Genomic DNA, 21,382 nt, shown 5'->3' with positions numbered 1-21,382 from the left:
GTTTGCACTGCACTCACCAAACATGTCAGGATAAAGGAAACTCTCTAAATGTATTTTTTAGCATTAGGACTAGCTATTTCTTTATTCTCAGCTGTGATGCATAGTGGAGAACTCCAGCCACATGCACACCATTTACAAAGCTATTCCAAACAAAGAAATTTCAGCATTTTTTGAAAACAAAAAAATTAATCTTCATTGGTTCCAAATTACATAATTTCTTCAATTAAGTAATATTCTATCTTCTCTTTGGTATTGATGTCTCCCTTCTGATGGTAATTCATTCACATCTTTCAGTCCATTCATCATAGCTTTTTAGATTTTATCTCAGACAATTTTGCCTACAGAATGAAGCAGTTGGATGGCAGTAGTTGTTTTCGTTAAAAAATGTACTTAGGCTGATGAACATTTTCGTGATTTTTAACCTCCCGCAGAATGTGATACATTCTGTATTAATTTATGAGATCGGCCAAGCAACACAAATTTTGTTATATCTGATTAACCTAGGATAAACTGCTTCCATTTCACAGCTGCAAAGAATTGCATCTAGAGCTGAGAACAAGAGCAAGGGTTTTCATGCCTATTGCGAGTCAAAATTCACCTTATGCAGATTAAATTCTTCTTGGAGCTGACTCCAAGATGTGCTTCCTTAGTACCAAATAAGTCCCAGAAACAGGTCGTGTCCAAAATTCTTATCTTTTTGTGAACCACTCTCACCTGGATTGTTAGCTGAATACTGGTCAGTTCAGTTGTACTCAGGCGCTTGATTTCAAGGGAAGCCTGTGCCTATAAATTCCAGCAACTGGGAAAGGGTGACTTGCTACTTGAACGCTTGGCTGCGTTAGAGGCCAGGTGAGGGTTGCTCTCTCAGGGCAGTTCTGTAGCCGGCTGCTTGCAGAGGGAGAACTGTGTCAAAGCAGCCCTTTCTAGTGATGTGACAGCAAACCTTCATAAATACAGCTCTTGTTTAAAACAAAGGGCCTAGTTAACCAGCAGTAATGGAGAGTAGGCTGAAGTTTTTACAGAAAATATCTTTTTCCTTTTAGCCAAATGCCAGGGAGGCATCGCACAATGGAAGTGCGCAGAATGTCAACTTGTATAACCCAGCTGGAGGTATGATTGCCTTTCACATTTTGCTCAATGTCTGCAAGATTTTCAACTTGGTAATTCATTTTTGCAGCATATTCTTGGGACAGGGGATCTCTTGTGTTCAGAGATCTCAACTGGAGGTGGGATGCCCTCAGGTCAACCTTGTAGTCTCTTGTCACTGCATTTAGCCACTGGTTTGTTTTTGCCCTGTGAAAACCTGCTAGTCCTTCCTTGTTGGCATATTGGTTGATGGGATGCAACTTGGAACATTGAGGTTAAGGTTTAGACTAATCCTAAATTCACAGCCTTGGTAGATAAGGTTTTCCTTTTGGAGTATCTAGGCACTGTCATTATCCTTTAAATTTAAATGGGTAAGCCTATGCAACCTTGAGAATGTTGCATAGAGAATTTCATAAGGTCAGTGTGGGAAACTTTGCTTGATTTAATTTTTTTCTCTCGGTCATTAATACATGAGTGTTGCCACAACACTGTGTTGGGTTCTTTTCAAGGAAATGGAAAGGAAGATATTGATGTCATCTTCCCCACTGATTCCATCATTTCCCCCAAAGCACAATGCCCTTAGGTGATGTCATTTGTTATTAATCTGTTCTCAATGCTGTTTCCCCAAGGAACCTGGCTTCAGGCAGACTCGAGGTGCACATTCCCCTTACAGGCACTCAGTGGTGCTGCCTGCAGCAGTGAGCTGAGCCAGGTACAGCCAGCTGCCCTGAGAAAAGCAGGCTCTCACCTGGCTGTGGCTGCAGGCACCTGCCTGCTGGGACTTCCCTGCCACTGCAAGTGCAGCTCTTGCTCTGCCTTAGCCTACTGCAGAGCATTTTAAACTAGCGCCATGGTGGCTTTTTGCAGAGACAAAACTAAACTTCACATTTCTCATTGGGGACATTCTGTTTTGCATGTGAATGATGATTTGTGTGATTCTTGGTGGTGGTGTGCACAGATCCTAACGGAATATTTAGCATTCGGTAACTGGGGGACTGGAAGTAGTGAGACAATTGTGGAACTTGGCACCGCTTTGGCTTTAGGCTGGCACAGAGAAACTCAGGTGAGACAGGTCTGGTTGCTGCTAGAGTACAGGGTGCCTTTGCAACATGCTCCATGCTGTACCAGTTAGGGACTGGGCTTTGTCACAGAATCAGAGAATCAGAATCAGACTTGGAAGGGATCCACAAGGATTTGCAAAGGCAGCTCTGTCCCCAAGAATCCCACCAGGTGCCTGTGGAACTTGTCCAAATGTTTTCCGAGCTCTAGTGGACTTGGGACCATGAGCAGTCTTGTGGGGAGCCTGTCCCAATGCCTGATCACCCTCTGGGTGAAGAAGTCTTCCCTAATTTCCATCTTAATGCTTGCTTATGGCTTCAGGTAATTTTCTTTAGAAGTCATTCAGGGATATGGTTTTAGGAGGTTTTTTGTTTAAATGCTGTGGGAAGTTTCTCTATCCACATTGGATTGAACTTCTCAGAACATTAGCAGTGTCTACACTCGACAACTGGCATGTTCACAGTGTTCTAAATAATTGAAGCGTGTGATGTTTGTGCAATTAGGTTTGCAGACAAATATCAGAGAGGCATGGTCCAAGGAACAGGAAGTGGAGAAAGGCATTAAAAATTTGAGCTACATTGAAAGACTGAAGGAGCGTGTCAAGAAAGGTCAGTCCCTGTGTGTGTGACGGAAGAGACAGAGCTCCCGGATTGTTCACCAATATGCATCAAGTCTCCATCAGCCACTAAGAAGGAGTTCCTGGTTTCAAAACAGTGCTTGCTGTGTCATATCCCCTCCCTTGACCTGCTGGCCACGCTTCACCTGATGCAGCCCAGGACACGGTTGCCTTTCTGGGCAGCCAGCACACGCTGCCAGCTCATGCCCAGCCTCTCATCCACCAGCACCCCCAAGTCCTCCCCACCTTCATCCCAGGCTCCTCATCCCATCCCAGCATCCATGCCCAGCTGGGATAGGGCATGTCCCAACCCCAAAGATGCAGCACTTTGCACTTGGCCATGTTGAATCTGACGAGGTACCCAGGGCCCTACTTGCCAAAGTTCTCCATGTCCCTCTGGATGGCATCCCAGGCCTCTGGTGTTGGCAAACTTGCCAAAGAAGCATTTAATCCCACTGTCCATATCATTCTTGACATAGCTTAGTGCTTGAGCTTACAAACTGGAGAAATCAAATGAAAACCACCATGCATATAAAGAGTTTTTCATCAATACCTCACCTCCAGTACCACTCCTTCACAAGACATTTTTAATGTCTGTTTCTTCCTAGTGCTTTACTGTCTGGATTCGTAATGATCTATAAATTCTGAACAAATAGAGTTTCAACAGTCTCGGTACATCCTTTTGCATCAACTACCTTGCTTCCTCCTACTCCCCATTTGACAATTTGTTTTCTGTTTTTTTCTTTACTGAAGTGAAAATACCAGAGCTCAGGAGAGCCCCACACAGCTCTCCAGATCTTGTGCTCGAGAGGAAGAGAACGATGCCCATGAACCCTGCAAAATACATCCGGAGACTTTTCAGTGCTGTTTGTCAATGACCCATCAGAGACAGGGTGATTCATTTACTGGCTCTGAAGAATTACAAGAAGTCAGAGCTACTCGCCTGCTTAGAGAGAGAGGGAGTTGTGGAAAAGGACAAGGAGTCCCTTGGAAAGATCCTTCAGGAGGTGAGATCCTGGAGCTGCTGCCAGCAATGCTAACTCTTAGCAGTCTTACTTCAGGGTTTCAATTAGAAACTAATGAGAAGCTTAGGAAATGCTCTTTGTTTGCATTTTTCCATCCATTTTACCCAGTATCCACCCAACTGCAAGTCCATGTGACAAAAAGAAAGAAATCTTCAAAACTTTGGAGGTCTTGTTGCTGTTTTTCTAGAATAGCTTACAATGTAAATTCTTTGTAAATTAGTTGCTTCTCATGCATTATTTTAATCCTCCCTCTTTTCCTTGCACTGGTAAACTGCTTCATGAAGTAACTTCATTGGGTGAAACCCTCAACTGGGTGAAACACTTCACTGAGGTCCTTAAAATACCCTGGGACAAGTTTCAGAGGAGAGAATTTTGGTAGCTGCATAGGGCAGTATTTCATTTGAAGGGACTTGGTGGCCTCTCAATGGTATTTGCTTCTACTGGGGTCTGTGGGGATTGCCTTCCAGGGAAGGGTGTTCCAGGCAAATCCTACATGATAAAGATGGTGGCCCAACTTGGAACACAGATTTTCATTCCTGTTGTGTGCATTGAGTCTTTGACTTCCTTGGCACCTATTATTTCTCATAATTTTCCAGTTGTCCTTTTAGTGCCACTGGTATTTCTTTATTACAGCCATTCATATGATTCACATGTACTGAAGGATGCAGTGGCTGTTTCCTTCCTTTTTCAATATTCCCCATCAATGTAGGCTGTTGCTGAATTATGCAAACATTAACATATCAAGTAGCAATATTTCCTTTTGAGCTACGAAAAAGGTGATGATAAGATTTCAAAGCTCAGCTCCTTAGAGGGTAAGAGATGAAAAAAATGTCTCCTTTCTTTTTATTCCTGTTGATGTTTAAGGAGATTTTGAAGGAGTATTTTCTTGTTTGCAGTGTGAACTGCCTGGTGATACTGGTTTGCATTCTGAAAGGGCTGTGTGACCAGCACTACATCCTGAAAACTGTTACTCACATTTCTCTTAACTTCATAGGGAGGTGGTGTTGTTTTTTGCTATACATGAAAAACCAGTAGGGAGAACTTGCTGAGATCTTCTATTCACAACCTTCCTTCTCTTCCAACACAGCCTTAGTTCTGCTTTTAAAAAGTGAATTCCTGATTCTGGGTACCTTTGCTACTTTTAAGCTGTTGAAATGTAGCTCTAGGTAGGTTATCTCCTATAAGTGTTCCATAGGAAGCTGTAGTTTCCTCTGAGCAGACACCTGAGAAAGAAAAGCAGTTCTGTTTGCAGAGACAAATGCCAACATCCTGTGGTGCTTCATGGGATGATGAAAACATGCCATGTTACAGGTCCAGGCTGTGTTCTGCCATGGCAATGTAGCTGGGTGAAACAAGAGGGCAGCAGGTGTCCTCTGGAGATTGGAAAAATATGGACTTGCTCATGGAGATGATGTTCTTCAGGTCCTCCTCAAAAGAAAAGGAAAACAGAAAGGAAAAATCTGGTCTCTCCATGTATTTCAAATGGTGAAGACTGAGAGTTCTGGCATAGTGTACCTTGATTCTCAAAGCTGCGTTAAAGGTGAAAAAACCTGGATCCCTGGTGCAGGGAGACGTTTTCATAGTGCCCATTTCCTCCATGCTTGCAGCAGTTTGGCATTTACTTACATCCAAATATCTACAGCCCAAATGGACCACACCTCTTTAATATTGCTGCCTCTAACATGACAGCTGCTTTGTTCTTCACATCAAACAAAAGGCCTGGAAAAACGGTGCATGATTTTCTTTTCAGCTTTGCTTTAGCTTTGTACTACCAGTTTTACATCTGTAGTCTGCCTTTAGGTGTAATGAATATGGATGTTTTAAATGTCTGCCCATAGGTAGCCAACCTGGATGCAAATGACAATTCTTTCAGTCTGAAGGAACATTTCTTCAAAGACATTCAGGTTGATTGGCCTGGCTTCAGTGAAAGAGATAGAAAGACATTGGAGGTGACCCTTTTTCAGTAAGTTCAGCCAGGACAACAACCATTTCAAAAAACCTTCTGGGAAATGAAGGTCTGTTTTCACTGTGAGGAAAGAACAATGACTGTTGATATTTTTGCCTTGTAACCTGAAATGCTGGACCATCCTTACAGAAAAACAGCCTCATCTCCACATGCCACCAGCAGCAGCCAGTCACTGTCTCTGGGACCTTCTGAAAGAAATACTCCACTGAGAACTGCTCAGGTATTTTGTGAATTTTTAAACATTCTCTACCATATATGATGTTTTATCCCACTTGCTCTTGGTGTCCAAGCTGTGATATGAAGCAGTAGTGTTGTCTGTACATCATATAAACCTGAAGTGTGTAACTTCTAACGGGATTCCTGTATGGTTTTCAAGACGCTTACAATGTCAAAGCCTGCAACAAGCTTGCACCCATGATTTGTTTGTCATGGTGCATAGGAAACTCTGCTAAGGACAAGATGTGGACATGGTTTTGGTACCTAGCTATGTCTGTGCAGTGTTCTTGATGATATGGCAGCTCTAGTACCTAAATCATGCATGGTAATGCCAGTGCTACTGTTTGAAGAGAAACCTTAGGGAAGTCTAGCATAAGGACAAATTCCAGTACTGAGGCATTTGTAGGAACCTTGTTTTTCTGTCCTAAGCAGCATTTAGGCTCCCATTTTGATTCAGGCTATCCCATGTGTGAGGAGGGGACTCGGAATCATTAGGGAATACCTTGGACTTGTCAGGCTAAACACCAAGAGTACGCCAATACAAGAGGGCAAGGAAAATGTTTTGAAAGAATCTTGGAAAACACTGCATGCAAGGTATATTTTCTGTATCTTAAAGAATTTTTTTTAAACAGCCCTGGTTTTCCCTAGCTCTTTTCCCAGCCAGAGCAGGAAGTGCTGCAGGGGCCAGCATCCTCTTATGTCCTACCTCCATGCCTACAGCACTTGTGTCAGCAGGCTGGCACAGAGCTGTGTCTGGCAGTCCTGCTCTGAGCTGCTGATGGTGGGAGCAGTGTGTGCTTGGTAGGGAAGAGGCTGTGATCCAGGCTTTCCTCTGGAGAACAGCAGGAATGAGACCTGCAACCAGGCTGGGGCTTCTCTCTGTTGTTATCATCTCTGCACTGGACACGCTGCGATCAGCACCGCACCGGCGGCTTCTTGGGGCCGCTTTAGTGAATCGTGTGGCTGTGTGACACCAAGAGTTGAGTGTGTTCCTGGTGTGTCTAAGCAGAAATAGGGAGCAAGATAAAACCAGCCTGAGCTCCTCATTTTGGGTGAGCCTTTGATAGAGGCGCTGAAGGGAATGTCTTTCTCCCAAAGCCATTTAGCTACAGAGTTGGAGGAGAACTTGCTGAATACTCAGGTGAGAAAGTAGGAATGAAATAGAGAACATATTGAGTTGCAGCACCTCCTTGTATGACAGGCCGTTTTAAGTAAGAAAGGTGTGTGTTCAACCATTGCCAGGCCAGAAATGCTGCTTTTTCAGTGCAAAACTAATTGGCATCATCTTTGCAGAAATGGCCTCTGGCTTCTGCCTTTATCAATCCTGTGATGACCAAGAAGCAGAGGACTGACCAAGAGCCCAGTGGTATCCAGCCAGCAACTGGTGGCCGCTCTCCTTCTTCCTTGGACCTGCCTTCCACATCCTGCTCAACTCTGAACCTGTCTCCAAGTGTCAGCTCCATTTCCACATCCACCTGTCAGCTACAAGGGAAAGATAAAATTCGGATTATATCTGGAATCCCTGCTCCTGTCAGGGTGCAGGGGAAGATTCCCTATTCCAAAGGTGAGAAAACAGAGTTAGACAGGGTGAAAAAATTCCATCCTTTGGATTTCGATAAAATGCTTGCCATGAGCAGCGCCAAAGAGATGAGCAGAAAGTGCAGGACACAAGCAGAAAAGGAGTCACACAGTCCAAGTGCAAAGGGTATTAAACTGATGGACCACTTTTAGATATGCTTCCATTTCATTTTTTACTGGATATCTGTATGGTTTTTTTAGTCATATCGAGCATCCCATCCATCGGCACCTCCAAGTCCTCCCCACCTTCATCCCCAAGCCTGTCTTGGTGTCAGGGAATGTCCCAAACCCAAAGATGCAGCCCTTTGCACTTGGCCTTGTTGAATCTGATGAGTTTCCAAGGACCCCACTTCTTGGTCCTTCCAGACGGCATCCCATGCCTCTGGTTTGGGCAAACTTGCTGAGGGTGCTCCAAATCCATTCTAGAGGATGCACTTGCTGAGGGTGCACTTAATGTCATTCTAGACATAGCTGAATGCTTGAGCTTACCAACTGGGGAAATCATATAAAAGCAAAATGCATAAACATAGTTTTCCATAAAAACTTCCCATCCATTGTCACTCCTTTACCAGCTTTTAATGACTGTTTCTTTTTAATCCTTTACTGTTTGGATTCTTGGAGATCTGTAAATGATGGGCAAATAGAGGCTCAAAAGTCTTGGTACATCCTTTTGAATCAACACCCTTGCCTCCTCCAAACCTCCAGTCTGAACTATTTGTTTCTGGTTTTCCCTCTCTTTAGGTGAAAAAGCAGAGGTCAGAGGAGCCCAACAAAGCAGTTCAGGTCCTGTGCCTGAGAAGAAGAGGATGATGTCTGTGAGACTTGCAGACATTGACTGGAGCGGTTGCGCTGCTGTTTACGGCCGACCCTACAGGGACAGGGTGATTCATTTACTTGCTCTGAGGGATTACAAGGAGCCAGAGTTACTTGCTCGGCTGCAGAGAGATGGAGTCAGGCAAAAGGACAAGGATTCCCTTGGAAAAATCCTTCAGGAGGTGAGATTGTGGAGCTTGTGCCAGCACTTCTTCCACCATGCTATTCTGCTGCTCATAATTTTACTAATTCCTCACCTGTTTAAATTAGAGACTTTTCCAATACTCCTTCGAGTTAAGTTCTACTGGGATGTCTTTCTCATAGGCTTTCTTAAAATGCACACTCATTGAAAGATGCAGTAGATCCTTCCTTCCTTTTTAAATATTCCCCATCCACATAGGCTTTTGCTGAATAATGCAAGCATTAATAGATCAAATAGTAATATTTCCTCTTTAGGTAGGAAAAAGCATTTTGGAACCTAGTCAAAGGACTCAAATTCAACATGGATACACTTTCAATTGATCCTACGGTGAGTTTAGGGAACTGTTTCCCTGAACCTGTGAGGTCTGTTGCTGTGTTTGCCCAGGGCAGTGGCAGGGATTTTTCACCCTGAAGACATTCACAATATAATGAGAGCCACATTTTGCCATCCCAACTGAAGTAGCCCATTTAGGTTTCTGTAGTTTGCATATACAGGTGTAATGAACATTTGTTTTCCAAAATGTCTGCCTGTAGGTTGCCGACCTGAAGGCAAAGGATAATTCCTTCAGTCTGAAGGAACATCTGTTTCAAACCCTTCAGACTGATTGGCCTGGCTACAGCAAAACCGAGAGAGCGAATTTGAAGTTAATACTTTCTAGGTAAGTTCAGTCTTTTGGGGAAGGAAAAGAGCCTTTTCAGAAGAAAGCCCTGGGAAATGAAGCCTAGGTTCTTAGAATATGCTGAGGCAGCAGGGACCTGCCAGGATCCTGGCCCTGCACAGGACACCACAATGATCACACCAGGTGCTCAAGAGTGCTGTCCAAACACTTCCTGAAGACTTGCTGCAGGGACCACTGGCCTGGGGAGCCTGTTGCAGTGCTCAAGCACCCTCTGGGGCACGAATGTTTTCCTGATATCCTGCCTAAAGCTCCCTCAACTCAGCTTCATGCTGTTTCCTTGAGTCCTGGCACTGAAGGTCTGCAAGCAAAGGACTATGACAGTTGATATTTAGGCCTTGTAACTTCAAATATTGGACCATCCTTACAGAAAAACAGCTCCATCTCAGAACCCCACCAGCAGCAGCCAAGCAACATCTCCTGGGCCTTCTGAGAGCGATGCTCCAGCAAGACCTGCTCAGGTATTTTGTGCATTTTTAACATTCTGTACTCTGTATTAAGTTCCAGCAGACTTGCTGGTGGTATAAAATGCTGGTGATGTGAATGTGCAGGACCAGGCCTAAGCATGGTTTGCCTCAGACATTCCAAGTGCTGTGACAGGAAGGCTGTGATGAGAAGAGAGGATCCTGCAGGGCTGGAGCAGCACTGTCCTGAGCCAAAGTTCTGCTCTGCCTGAAGACTTGAGCTCAGTCCCCACCCTCAACTCATTCCCTGGAGGAGGCCTCAAAGGGCTGGCTCTGCAGGAAAAATCTCCTGTACATAAGAGGCCTCACCAGGGTGGGGCAGATGGGGCCCTCTCGCTCTCTTGTCCCTCTGTCTGTCTGTCACTCTCATTGCTGACTCCAGCTCTGCACTATCCACGTGGCTGCACCAACACAGGAGCTACAGAATGGTGATATTTCCTCAGTCCCTCCTCTGCCTCTATTTCTCTCCTCCCTCACTCTGCCTGGGCACACACAGCTGTCCTGTTCTGCTCCATCCTCAGTTTGGAAGTTTGCTGTGGGTGTGGGGAGCTTGTGGCTCTGTGTTGTGCCTTGTGAGTCAGCAGCTGTGAGAAGGTCCTTGGGAAGAGCTGAGAGATGATTGAAGGGCACTGAGCAACAGTGAGGGCTTGTTGGTAACCACTTGTGACACTCTCCTACAAATTCAAGGGCTTGTTAGCCAAGAGCTTTTGAGGCTGCACAGCAGGTAGCCTGCTGGATTGAAGACAGCTGCTCCTAAAAGCACAAGAGTTTCTTGACATGTGGCTGCTGTCTTTGTTCATCCTGATGAGAATTCACAACCAACCATCACCCCCTGTACTCCTGGATTCTAAGAGTGAAGCACTAATCTCATTTTTAACACATAAAACTCTAGCCAGGTGCCTCTTCAGTAAATCATGTAGATGTTTGACAGCAAAAGCTGAGTCTTTTCCTGGTGTGTGCAAGCAGAAATTGGGACCTAGATAAAACTTACTGGACCTCCCCTTTGGGGAGGCTTTGCTGGAGCTGCTGAAGGGAGTGTCTACTTCCCAAAGCCTTTTAGCAGTAGACTTGGAGAAGGACTTGCTAAGTCCTAAGTTGAGAAGCCCGGAATGCAATAGAGCAGATATTTACCTGGAGGTCCTCCATGTTTGACAGCTATTTTTATTTAAAAAACATGTGTTTTCAACCTTTGCCAGTTCACAAATCCTGCTTTTGTAGAATGGGAGCAAAACCTGATCCGGGTCAGAGATTAATTAACTGTTTTGTTATTGTTGTAGAGACGGCCTTGGGATCCTGGCTTGACCAGTCCTGCAATGAGCAAGAAGCGGAGGATTGAGCAGTAGCTCAGTTACATCCAGCCAGCACCTGGTGGCCACTCTTCTTCCTGGGTGCTGGCTGTGACATCCCATTCTACTTCCTACCTGTCTCCAAATGTCGGCTTCATTTCCCCTGCAACCTTTAGGCTCAAGAAAGACACAAATTTCTGAGTTCTACAATGATAGCACTCGTGTGTTGAAGACTACCATGTCAGAAAGGATGTGAAGAGAATTCAGGAGGCTGAAGCAGTAGTGTCCCTTGGATCTCAATGAAGGTACCAACGTGCAGCTTTTCCTAACTCCAGTGTGGATAATAATGGAGTAAAGATTTGATGATAAAGAGAAGACTCTGCATGAATTAAGGTGCAAGAAAGACCATATTCCAGAGTCAGTAGTACAGACATTATTAATAGTAAATGTCAGCTAAGGAGTTAGAAAGCTAAAGGAGGAGATGGGCCAGGTGGGGAGAAGTGCTGAGATGAACACCGAGGTGGGTCAGGCCCGGATGGGCCCTCCCTTCCTGCAGTGCAGCTGCACAGGCTCAGCTGCAGCAGTGCTGCTGCATCCCCTCATCGTATTTGCAGTGCAGGAGGGGAGGGAGAAATGTGTGTGGGTGTGTGTGGTATAAAACACTGGGAATTGCTCCCAGCTTGTCTCAGAGCAGTGATGTTGGCAAGGGCAGGCAGGCTCCTGCAGCTCTGGGGCTCTGGGGCAGCTGTGGCCTTTGGAGCAGGCAGGGCCCTGGGCCCCGCTGGGTACAGCCAGGGATGCTCTGGGGAAGGCTGAGGGCAAGCCTGGCCCTGCAGGGCAGCAGTGCAGTGAGGCCTGTGCTCGGGCTCTTGCTAGCAAATGTCACTGGGCAGAGGCCAGTGGACGAAGCTACTGCTTCTTGGGAACCTCTCAAATTGTTGAAAGGCATCTGGAGTTTTATTTTCAAACTTATCCTGCACACCAGTCAGGTGCATCTGGCCTGGGATGCATCCCTGGCATATGTTGTTGTCTGTCCTTGTACTGAATTTTAACTTGTTAAAGATTTATTCCTTGTAAATATTTATCTCAGGATGGTTTGAAGTGTTTATTCCCATGTGGAATGAGTTTTTGTCATTGCAAAGAGAACCAGATCTTCAGTCCCAGAGGAGCAGAAGCTTTGGTGTGACAGTGTTGGGATGTGGCATCTATTATTCTCATTGCCACCTCATCTTGGGTTTGTATCATGAGCTTGATAAACCTCACACCTGTTGATTTGAGGGGGAAGGGATTGAAGAAGGTTTGACTCCCTTCAGTGGCTTTAAGCATTAATGAGTTTTGCCCTCTTTAGGAGCTGCTGTGCTTTGGGTGGTTGTTGTTGTTGTTGTGTTTTCAGACTTGTCTAGAGTTTGTTTTTAGGTCTGTAATACACAACAGCCTCAGTTTGCAAATTTCCCAGAAGAATGGTGGCTCACATAGAAAAATACGTCGAAAGTCAAACTGAGAGTAATTTTTTTTTTTTTTACATTAATAAAACCAGACTGGCCTGGCTTGGTAGCCTCTGAGCCTGCCTCAAGGCGATTGTAAAGAAAAGGTAATGAAATTCTAAACTCTGCAGAAATGTTGACATGCCCTAATTTTCTTTTGATTTCTCCTTCCTAGGGTAGCCCCAGCTACTCTGAGATGAACAGCAGATGCCAATACCTCCACAAAAAGCTGTCCCACATTCAGCAATGAGTATCTGAATTTGGCAAGCAGCAAGTGGAGTCCTGGCACCAGTTGTCTGCTTCAGCAAAGAAGCATCTATGAATCTGGGCTGTTTTATTTTAAAAGTAGATTAAGGTTTTAGGATTCTTCAAGTTAGGATTCAGTAGATGATTATTTGTTATAAACATAGGATTAGTTAGTCTAAGATTACAGAATTTAGTATTGAACTTTAGCAATAAAGAAGTTGCATTCTTGTTAACTTTTTCTCTTATTGCCACTTCTCTCCAAAGAAGTTTTTTTTCCCGTAACGGTTGGGGGATGGGCCAATTAAATCTGCTTTCTAAAAAAACCACTGCAAAAGTTGTCTCCCAAGTTTACCCTAAACCAGCCCTTTTTGGCACCCCATGTGAGGCCCAAGAAAGAAGAAAACCTGTAATGATTGCATTTTGGTTGTGCTTACTCTGTATTGGTGCAAAGCTGTCAGTAACCATGTTACTTGAAGTGGTAATGTCTGTCGGGGTGGGGGCCTTCATGTGTTTCTAGTCCCAAGGCTGTTTTGAAGTTGTAATAGCTTTCTAGTCACTAGGATTATTTTCTTATCCAAAAACAGCTTTACTATTGTTCTAATACATAGCTTTTACAGTAGAGGGGCATGGGTTTGAATAGCTATTGTGCTAGGTACAGTAATAATAATTTATAGTGATTTTATGAAAGTACTGAAGTCTGTTCAAGATATATTTCGTTTATAGTTTCTCCATCCTATCCTATGATCCAGTTCCAGTTGCATGTTTTGGGGGTTTATTAGAAATTACACCAGTTTATTAGAGGAAAAACATGGGCTGAAGCTTTCCAGCCTTTCCTTTCCTTCTTCTCCTTAGGATCTGTTACGTCCCTTTTTGAAAATGTTTGGTTTCCCTTGAATGTTAAAGACACCACTTTCCTCATATTTAATCTAGTAAACTTCCTCTATAAAGTCTACAGCTTCTCGAGACTGAGGGCTAAGATGTCCAGAGGAGCTGATGAGGCCCCTAACCCAGAAGTAGACCCAAGCAGGGAGAATTCTGAGTAGTGTAGAAAATAAGAGTGAATGAGTCAAACCCTGAAAGAATTTTCTGATCCCCCAGCCTAGGGATTTTCATATGAACAAATTCAGAACCCAGATGAGGTGGGAAAATATCTAGAAAGAGCTACCATGATGACTTTAAGGTGAAAAAGCTCATTGCAATAAGCTAGGCCCTAGCCTTTGCTTATCGCAGACTGCTAAATACTGTAGAACAGCAGACAGAAGCAGGGGGCAAGGAGATAAATCAGCAGCTACCCCAGTAACTCAAGCTGCAGTCAACAGCCCAGCTACTCAGGTTATAGCTAAACCAAACAGTGAACCTAAGTCTGCAGTTAAACAGACAATAACCCTTAACCCAATCTATACAAGACCAAATGTGAAAAACGTACTCTACAGCTGGGAGCCAAACTCTGGCCTAAAACCTTTAACAAAAACTACCACTAATTGAATCTGCTTTCTACAAAAACCCTTTAAAAGTTCTCTTCCAAATTTACCCTAAATCAAATCAACTTGTCTTGATCTACTGTTTTCTGCCTGTTTTACCCTGACATTTCTTCACCCATTGGTTCCTCTCAGTGGCTGTTTCTCTTCAGTAGTTGATGGGCTTCTCTTCTTTTTTCCTGCAATCCCCTACTCAAAATCATGGGTGCCAAAGCAGTGGCCCAAGAAGCCCCTGCCTGTGCATCTGCTGAACAGAAAGTCCGTGCTCAACTTGAATATTCTCATTAAAATCCCAAATGACTTCCTGCTGCAGTTTGTGGGTTTTTTTCCATTCCTACGTAGTCTTCATAGTGCTCTAAATAAATAGGTACCCTGAGGGAGTGCACATTGCAGGTGAGCACCCACTGCATAGCCTGCTTCAAGTAGATCTCATGGATCTCATCTCCATCTTCATCACCTCACAGTCACTATGACTCCTGTGTGGAAGAGACAGGCTGCCATGCTGCTTTCTGCTTTTGGTCCTTTTTTGGCAAATAAAATATTTTATTTTAGAGCATTCAAACCCTGGAGTTTCTTCCTGCTTTCACCTATTTGAATTGCCTTGACATCAAAGCACTGCCCCCGGACATGACAGCCTGGCTGGTGCATGTTTGTGCTCACAGACCAAAGGTGCCTCGTTGTGTCCGTGCCCCGGCTGTCTGTCCATGTCCATTGAGGCAGACGGTGGAACGGGGGGACTCTGCCAGCTCTGTGCTGCTCGGGGGCCGGAGCAGCACAATGTTCTGTGTTGGAAGGCCTCCACCGAGCCCAGAGGCTGCCTCAGCCCCAGCCGCCATCCTGTGCATGGTGGCAGCGCTGAGGGCTGTGGCAGGGTCACTCTTCCCCAGAACTGTTTCCCAACTTTTCCTTTCCCAGCAGGGGACTTGGAAATGTTTCTTCTGTCCTGACTTACCCTGTTTCCACCTTGTCAATACACAACTTGCTGTCTTACTCACTTTATGCTTAGAAGGTTCTAAGAAGAGGATGAGAAACATACTGTGATTATGACACCCAAAAAGAAGGCCAGAAAACAGCACTCCATAGTGTAGGGCCTATAGAGCGGCTATTTGGTTTATTTGACAGCAGAGTGAGGGCAATAGCTTCACCACAAACTCACTTGTCCATTCTTTGCACAGCACAAGCTTTTAAACTTTTTAACTTAATGTACACATTATACTTTCCTAACCTTCATATTGCAACATATATTCCAATTACATCCTTATATAAACCCTTGTAGCACATGTGCAGTTTCTGCACGAGGTGGTCATCTGTGGATGAGAGGGAGACACGACATTCGTTTTTCACAGCGGCTTGTGAGACCTTTTAGGGAGTTGCAGAAATGATGATAACTTGTTAGTTTAAACAACCAGCAGGTGGTGTTTTTCTATTCTGATTTTCTGTTCTTCTTAAGGACTGTTTGTGAGAAAGATGTTTTTGTTAATTAGCCAATCAAGTAGAATGTCTATAAAAGAGAAAGCTTCTGTATTAAACCTTCTGCAATTCAGTCTCCTGGTGAGCTTGTGTCACTCTGGGCTTAATGATGGCAGTTGTCAGCCTCCTGCTGGTCATTTTGGATGAAGGCTCAGAAGGCTTCCTCAGGCTTCAACTTTTTTACCTCTGTTTCTGCACATGCTGTAAAAGACTGTCTGCTCAAATAGCCAGTCGTTAAACAGCCTTTTGCAGTTAGCTTGTTCTGCTAAATTTGCTGATTTCTAGAAAGTGCTTCATTCCCATCCCCGGGTACAAAGTAACTACTTCTTTCTGCACAGCTTTTAGCATAGCTCAAGTATTACTCGTTTCCTCACCACCTAAAAGAAGGAAGGGAGGTAGGGGCAAACCAATGAGAGTGATGGGTCATTATCTTGTTAGCCAGGTATCAATTATTAGATTAAGTAAGGGGTATTCTTGTCCATAAAGTACATGTGGGGATACCATAGGGACAGAGCCAACGTGTGGATTTGGAGCGTTGGGGCTGGTGCCAAAGTCCTGCTCTTGAGAGGGGTGCAGGGACATAGGCAATGTCAGAGGACAATGACACACAGGGGACATGAAGCCATAATGGGCCAAGCATGATCCTGCACAGGATGGCAGCAAAGACACTTCCTCAGCGTGACCTTGGCAATCCAGGGCACCCCAGAAAGGGCCGAGGAGTCCTGTGTGTAACCAGGAGGGATGACTGCCATCACTGTGGGTCCCAGCATTCCCCAGTCCTTTGCTGGCCATTCAGTTCACACTGGGGACCAATTGTGCAGGGACCTCCTTTGAGTTTAGAAGGGATACCAGACCAGGCATGATCTCCACAGATGAGAAAGTACCCAGTAGGAAGCTGCAGTGGAGAACTGGAAGAAACTGAAACATGTGCTGAAGTGTAATTACACCAATAGGAAGAATTTCTCTATATTGGGAGACTGGAATTTACTGATACCAGATACTTGTTAGGATTTTGTTGCTGCATACTAGTCCAATTAAAAACAATGCATGCATCAGCTTGAATTGATCCCAAAAGTTCTAACTCTTGTGGTTCAAGAGGAGCAGGGGGAAGGTGAGGAACCCAAGAATCCCAATTATCCACATTATTTTGGGGATTTGTCACCTTGCAAGATGGTATGTTCTGAGGGCAAGGCCAACTGTCAACAGGTATCCCTACCAGACAGGTAGAGAATGGATTTCCAGGGGAGGCTAGAGACAGACAAATAGCACTCTGATTTGTCAGCTTAGCTAAAGTAACCCATATGTTTGTTCTTGGTTGTGCAGGAGCCCAAGCATTAACTTGCAACAAAATTGACAGTATCAATATCAAAAGTATCATTTTGTTCCCTAGAACATGATTTATTTCCTGTAGAATAGGCTCAAGCCGAAGTCGTCCTCTGTGGAGTCTTCGGTCTTCGGCAGAGGTGTCGGCAGCCGTGTTGAAACAGGACGTGTCCACTTACTGGGAACCCACAAGGGCCCTGTAGGTGTAGACACACACATATGACCTCTACCCATATAATTTACAGGTGCTGGTCCTGACCATATCCCTGTAGCAGGATGCCTATACATTGCGGTCATTGGCTTATCAACATCTTTCTGTTTTGCAAGTATCCCATGTGCATAGGCAGGTGACATATCATGAACACCAAATATACAAAGATGATTTAAAGTAAACAATGCTTTTCCCAATCTTTCCTGAGGATCAGTAATTATCTTAAAATTTGCAAGACACTGTTTTAGAGTTTGATTTGCCCTTTCTACTATAGCTTGTCCTGTGGGAGAGTGTGGTATTCCTGTAATATGCTTAACACCCCACAGCTGCATAAAGCGATTAACTTTCTTCCCTACATATGCAGGACCATTATCTGTTTTAATAACTCTAGGTACCCCTAAGATAGCAAAGCACAGTGTTAAATGTCAAATAACATGAACTGCTTTCTCTCCAGCTTGTGGGGAGGCCCAAATGAAGTGACTGTATGTGTCAATGACCACATGGACATTATGTAAATGCCCAAATTCATTCACATTAGTCACGTCCATTTGCGACAATTAATTGGGGCTAGACCTTGGGGATTTACCCCCAGGCTAAGACCTGGTCCATTGTGATGACTGCAGTCTGGACATGCTCTGATAATTCCTCGGGCTTCCTCCATGGTAATATCAAAGCAACATCGTAGCCCTTCTGTATTCTGATGAAATGAGGCATGGACATTGCATGCTTTTGTAAAATTGTCCATGGGTACAGTCACTGATACCAGCTGATCAGCACGAGCATTGCCCTCCCCTAATCCTTCCATCCACTTATGACTCCTGATGTGAAAAATAGCATAGGGAGCAGATCTCTGTCTAATAGCTGATTGCAATTGTGCAAAAAGTGTATTCAGGCGTTGATTCTGTACTTCTCGCAGCAATGCAACTTCAATACACTCTGCTAGTCCAACTGCATACAAGGAATCAGACACAACATTTATAGGGTCATGCATCCATCAATAAAATGCACAAAAAATAGATAAAAGTTCTAAAGTCTGCAAAGTGCCTGATTTCTGTCCCTCTAAAATGATATGATTCCATTGTCCTTGCTCATTCCAGGTGAGAGCAGCTTTTCGAGACTTGGGGCCTGCATCTGTGTATACAGTGATAGCATCCATCACTGGTGTTTCACTATATTTTGGTTGTGACAGCCAAGTCTGTGATGACATCCAGCGTAAAATAAATGAAGATAGTGGAGACAATTGCATTTCTGCACCAGATTCTAAAATGGTAGCTTGTAACTCAGGAGAGTGTTGCAAAAACCAATCCAGATCATTCTGTTTTATTGGAAAAAATATTCTTTGTGGCTCTTCTCCAGTGACCTGTAACACATGCTCCTGACTTTTTCGAATTAACAGTGCAAGTGCATCTCTACGTGGCTGAATGGAATTACAAGGTTGTATAGGTCCAAACACCCATTCTAATACCTTTATATCCTCCTTCTTTCCCCCTCTGTCTTTTAACTACTGAATGAGAGCACCTAACAGGTGTTTTGGCTGAGACAGAATAGTAATGTCTATGGATAAGTCAGGATCTCTGTGATCCACAGCTCTCTGTACAACAGCAGTAGCAATATCCAGTACAATTGTGCGTTGTTTGTCAGCTAAGTGAATTGGTGTAGCAGGATTTGTGCCTTTCAGCAGTGGTCGCAGTTCATCAAGTTCAGCATTAGAAATACCAACAACAGGACAAAGCCATTCTATATGTCCTATAAATCGTTGCATGTCATGTAAGGTTTTTAACTCCAGCTGCAAATCAACTTTCTGTGGCCGAATATGCATGTCAGAAATCACCCAGCCTAAATATTTCCAGGGAGCAGAGCGCTGTACTTTCTCCAGAGCAACACACAAGGTTTTACTCAGTAACTGCACAAGAATGAAAGCCTCCTGCTGAGCAGCGAACGAGCTTTCTTGTGCCAACAGAATATCATCCATGTAGTGATATATCACCATGTCAGGAAAAGCAGCTTGAACAGGTAACAGAGCAGCATCCACAAAATGTTGACACAGCACAGGACTGTTGCTCATTCCCTGGGGAAGGGTCGTCCACTGATATCTGCTCGCTGGTGCCTCACGATTTAAAGAGGGTAAGGTAAATGCAAATCTTTTGGTATCCTTTGGATGAATGCCAATTGGAAAGAAACAGTCTTTTAAATCAATTATAAGGAGATTCCAATCCTCAGGCAGCATAGCTGTATTTGGGAGACCTGGCTGTAAGGCCCCCATTGCTTCCATCTGGGCATTGACTGCACGTAAATCATGCAGCAGACAAAATTTTCCTGATTTTTTCTTAATAACAAATATTGGAGTATTCCAGAGACTAGTAGAAGGTTTAAGTGACCTTGCTGGAACTGTTCAGTAACAAGGCAATGAGCTTGTTGTAGGCTTTCCCTCTTTAATGGCCACTGCTTGATCCACACTGGATCATCAGATTTCCAGGTTAGGGGGATCAGGAAAGCCCAAGTAGTGACTGCTACTAAAAACGATCTTTTGTCACAAGGAGAGCACCTAATTGCATGAGAATGTCATGGCCAATTAATGCTTGAACATTGTGTGGTAATGACATAAGAGTAACAAATTGTACACAAGTGGGACCATCCAGTGATAAACAAATTTTGTCTTGCTCTTACAAACTGAAGCTGAACCTTCTACTCCCTCTACACCAGAGAGCATTGGGAGCAGAGGCCAGCTGGCAGGCCAACAGTCCTTGCTGGCAATGGTGATGTCAGCTCCAGTATCCAGGAGTGCAGATAGCTGCAGTCTCTGTTGGCCATTTTCCAAAAGAACAGGAGCTTTTGGCTGTTCCTCCATCAGCACACATAGTCAAGCAATACCTCCTGTAGATCCAAATCCCTCTGGTCCCCTCTGCCGTTGCATAACGGAAGAGGCAGCTTCTGTCAGCTGCAGAGTAGGTACAAGCTGAGCAATTTTGCTGCCATCAGGAATAATCAGAGGTAGATAAAATGTCACAGCAACAATAAGGATTTCACCTGTAAAATCAGCATCAATTATTCCAGGTAATATGAAAAGTCCTTTTAAACCTGCTGAAGAAAGACCCAAAAGAAGTGCACCACAAGGTTTTCTTTATGCATCACTGGTCCTTGGATCCTGGTAGGGATCTTTACAGGCTTTCTATCAATTAACGTAATGTCTATTGTGGTTGCCAGGTCCAGGCCGAGGCTTCCACTTGTGGCTGGCCGGAGGCAGCTGGCTGGCTGTAGCTGTTTGGGGCCTGCCACACAGGAGCCACTGCTGGGGTCTTCGTGCCACAGCTCTTCACGCTCCTCACCGTGTTTCCCGATTCTCTGCAGGCTTCAGTGGAGTGGGAGTTCATGGAACATTTGTTACACCACACTGTCCCTTCTCTGCAGTTACGACGAAAATGTCCTATTTTCCCACACCTGAAGCACTTTGGACAAGGTTGTTGTTGCTTAGAATTATTTATGGGTTGCAATGGAGTCAGAGCAGCAAAGGCTTGCGTTTGGCCTTGCACCAAATCTTTCCCTACATCCCTGAGTGCCTCAACTAACATTGCCTGTCGACCTGCAGGAACTCTCGACATTCTCTCTAGCATTTCCTCTACTGATGCATCAATGCTCATTGTATTAAGAACACTTCTGGTAGAAGCATTGCAATTTTCTAGAATACACTGTCGTAATAGACTTCCTTTCATAAAGTCTTGTACACAGGCTTGGTTAATAGCTTCAGTTACCCTATCAACAAAGGGGGCAAAAGATTCCTCTCTGCCTTGCTTTATGGACATATAGGATGGAGACACTGGTGTTGTTCTAACCTTGGAAATTGCTTCTTTAGCTAATTGCATAGCAGCTTTTAATTTCTCAGCCCCTACTTGTGCCTGCATCTCAATCGTGGCAAACTGTCCTGTACCCACCAACTGTTCAACTGTCACCCCTTTTAAAGGATCATTTGGCTGTCGTAGAATTCCAGCAAAACGATCACTCAATTGAAGCCAGTGAGATTGCTACAGCATCAACTGAGACTGTGTCATAATCATTCTCATGATATCCTTAATGTCTTCTGGAAGAAGCAAACCTGAGCCCCATATGTAACCAAGCATTTGCTTTGCAGGCTCCCCGTGTAACCCACATTCATTAACTGTTGCTCTTAATTATGAAAGCAATTTCC

The 21,382-nt window shown here is 44.4% G+C and overlaps 1 protein-coding gene and 1 pseudogene across 1 annotated transcript in view; both read left to right on the top strand.

Annotated features, from left to right (window-relative positions):
* Positions 1-11,044, top strand: part of LOC144247839 (serine/threonine-protein kinase pim-1-like) — a 93,090-nt pseudogene extending 82,046 nt beyond the window's left edge.
* Positions 11,045-16,835: 5,791 nt separating this feature from the next.
* Positions 16,836-21,382, top strand: part of LOC144247836 (serine/threonine-protein kinase pim-1-like) — a 43,882-nt gene continuing 39,335 nt past the window's right edge. Inside the window, exon 1 of the mRNA XM_085564065.1 lies at positions 16,836-16,888. Within this exon, the coding sequence (XP_085420191.1) occupies positions 16,836-16,888 (53 nt within the window). The remainder of the gene's footprint in view (positions 16,889-21,382) is intronic.

The sequence above is a fragment of the Lonchura striata genome, chromosome 32 (assembly GCF_050655825.1).
Source record: "Lonchura striata isolate lonStrDom1 chromosome 32, ASM5065582v1, whole genome shotgun sequence".
Lineage (NCBI taxonomy): Eukaryota > Metazoa > Chordata > Aves > Passeriformes > Estrildidae > Lonchura > Lonchura striata.
The sequence above is the reverse complement of the archived record's forward strand: the minus strand, read 5'-3'. Positions and strand labels throughout refer to the sequence as shown.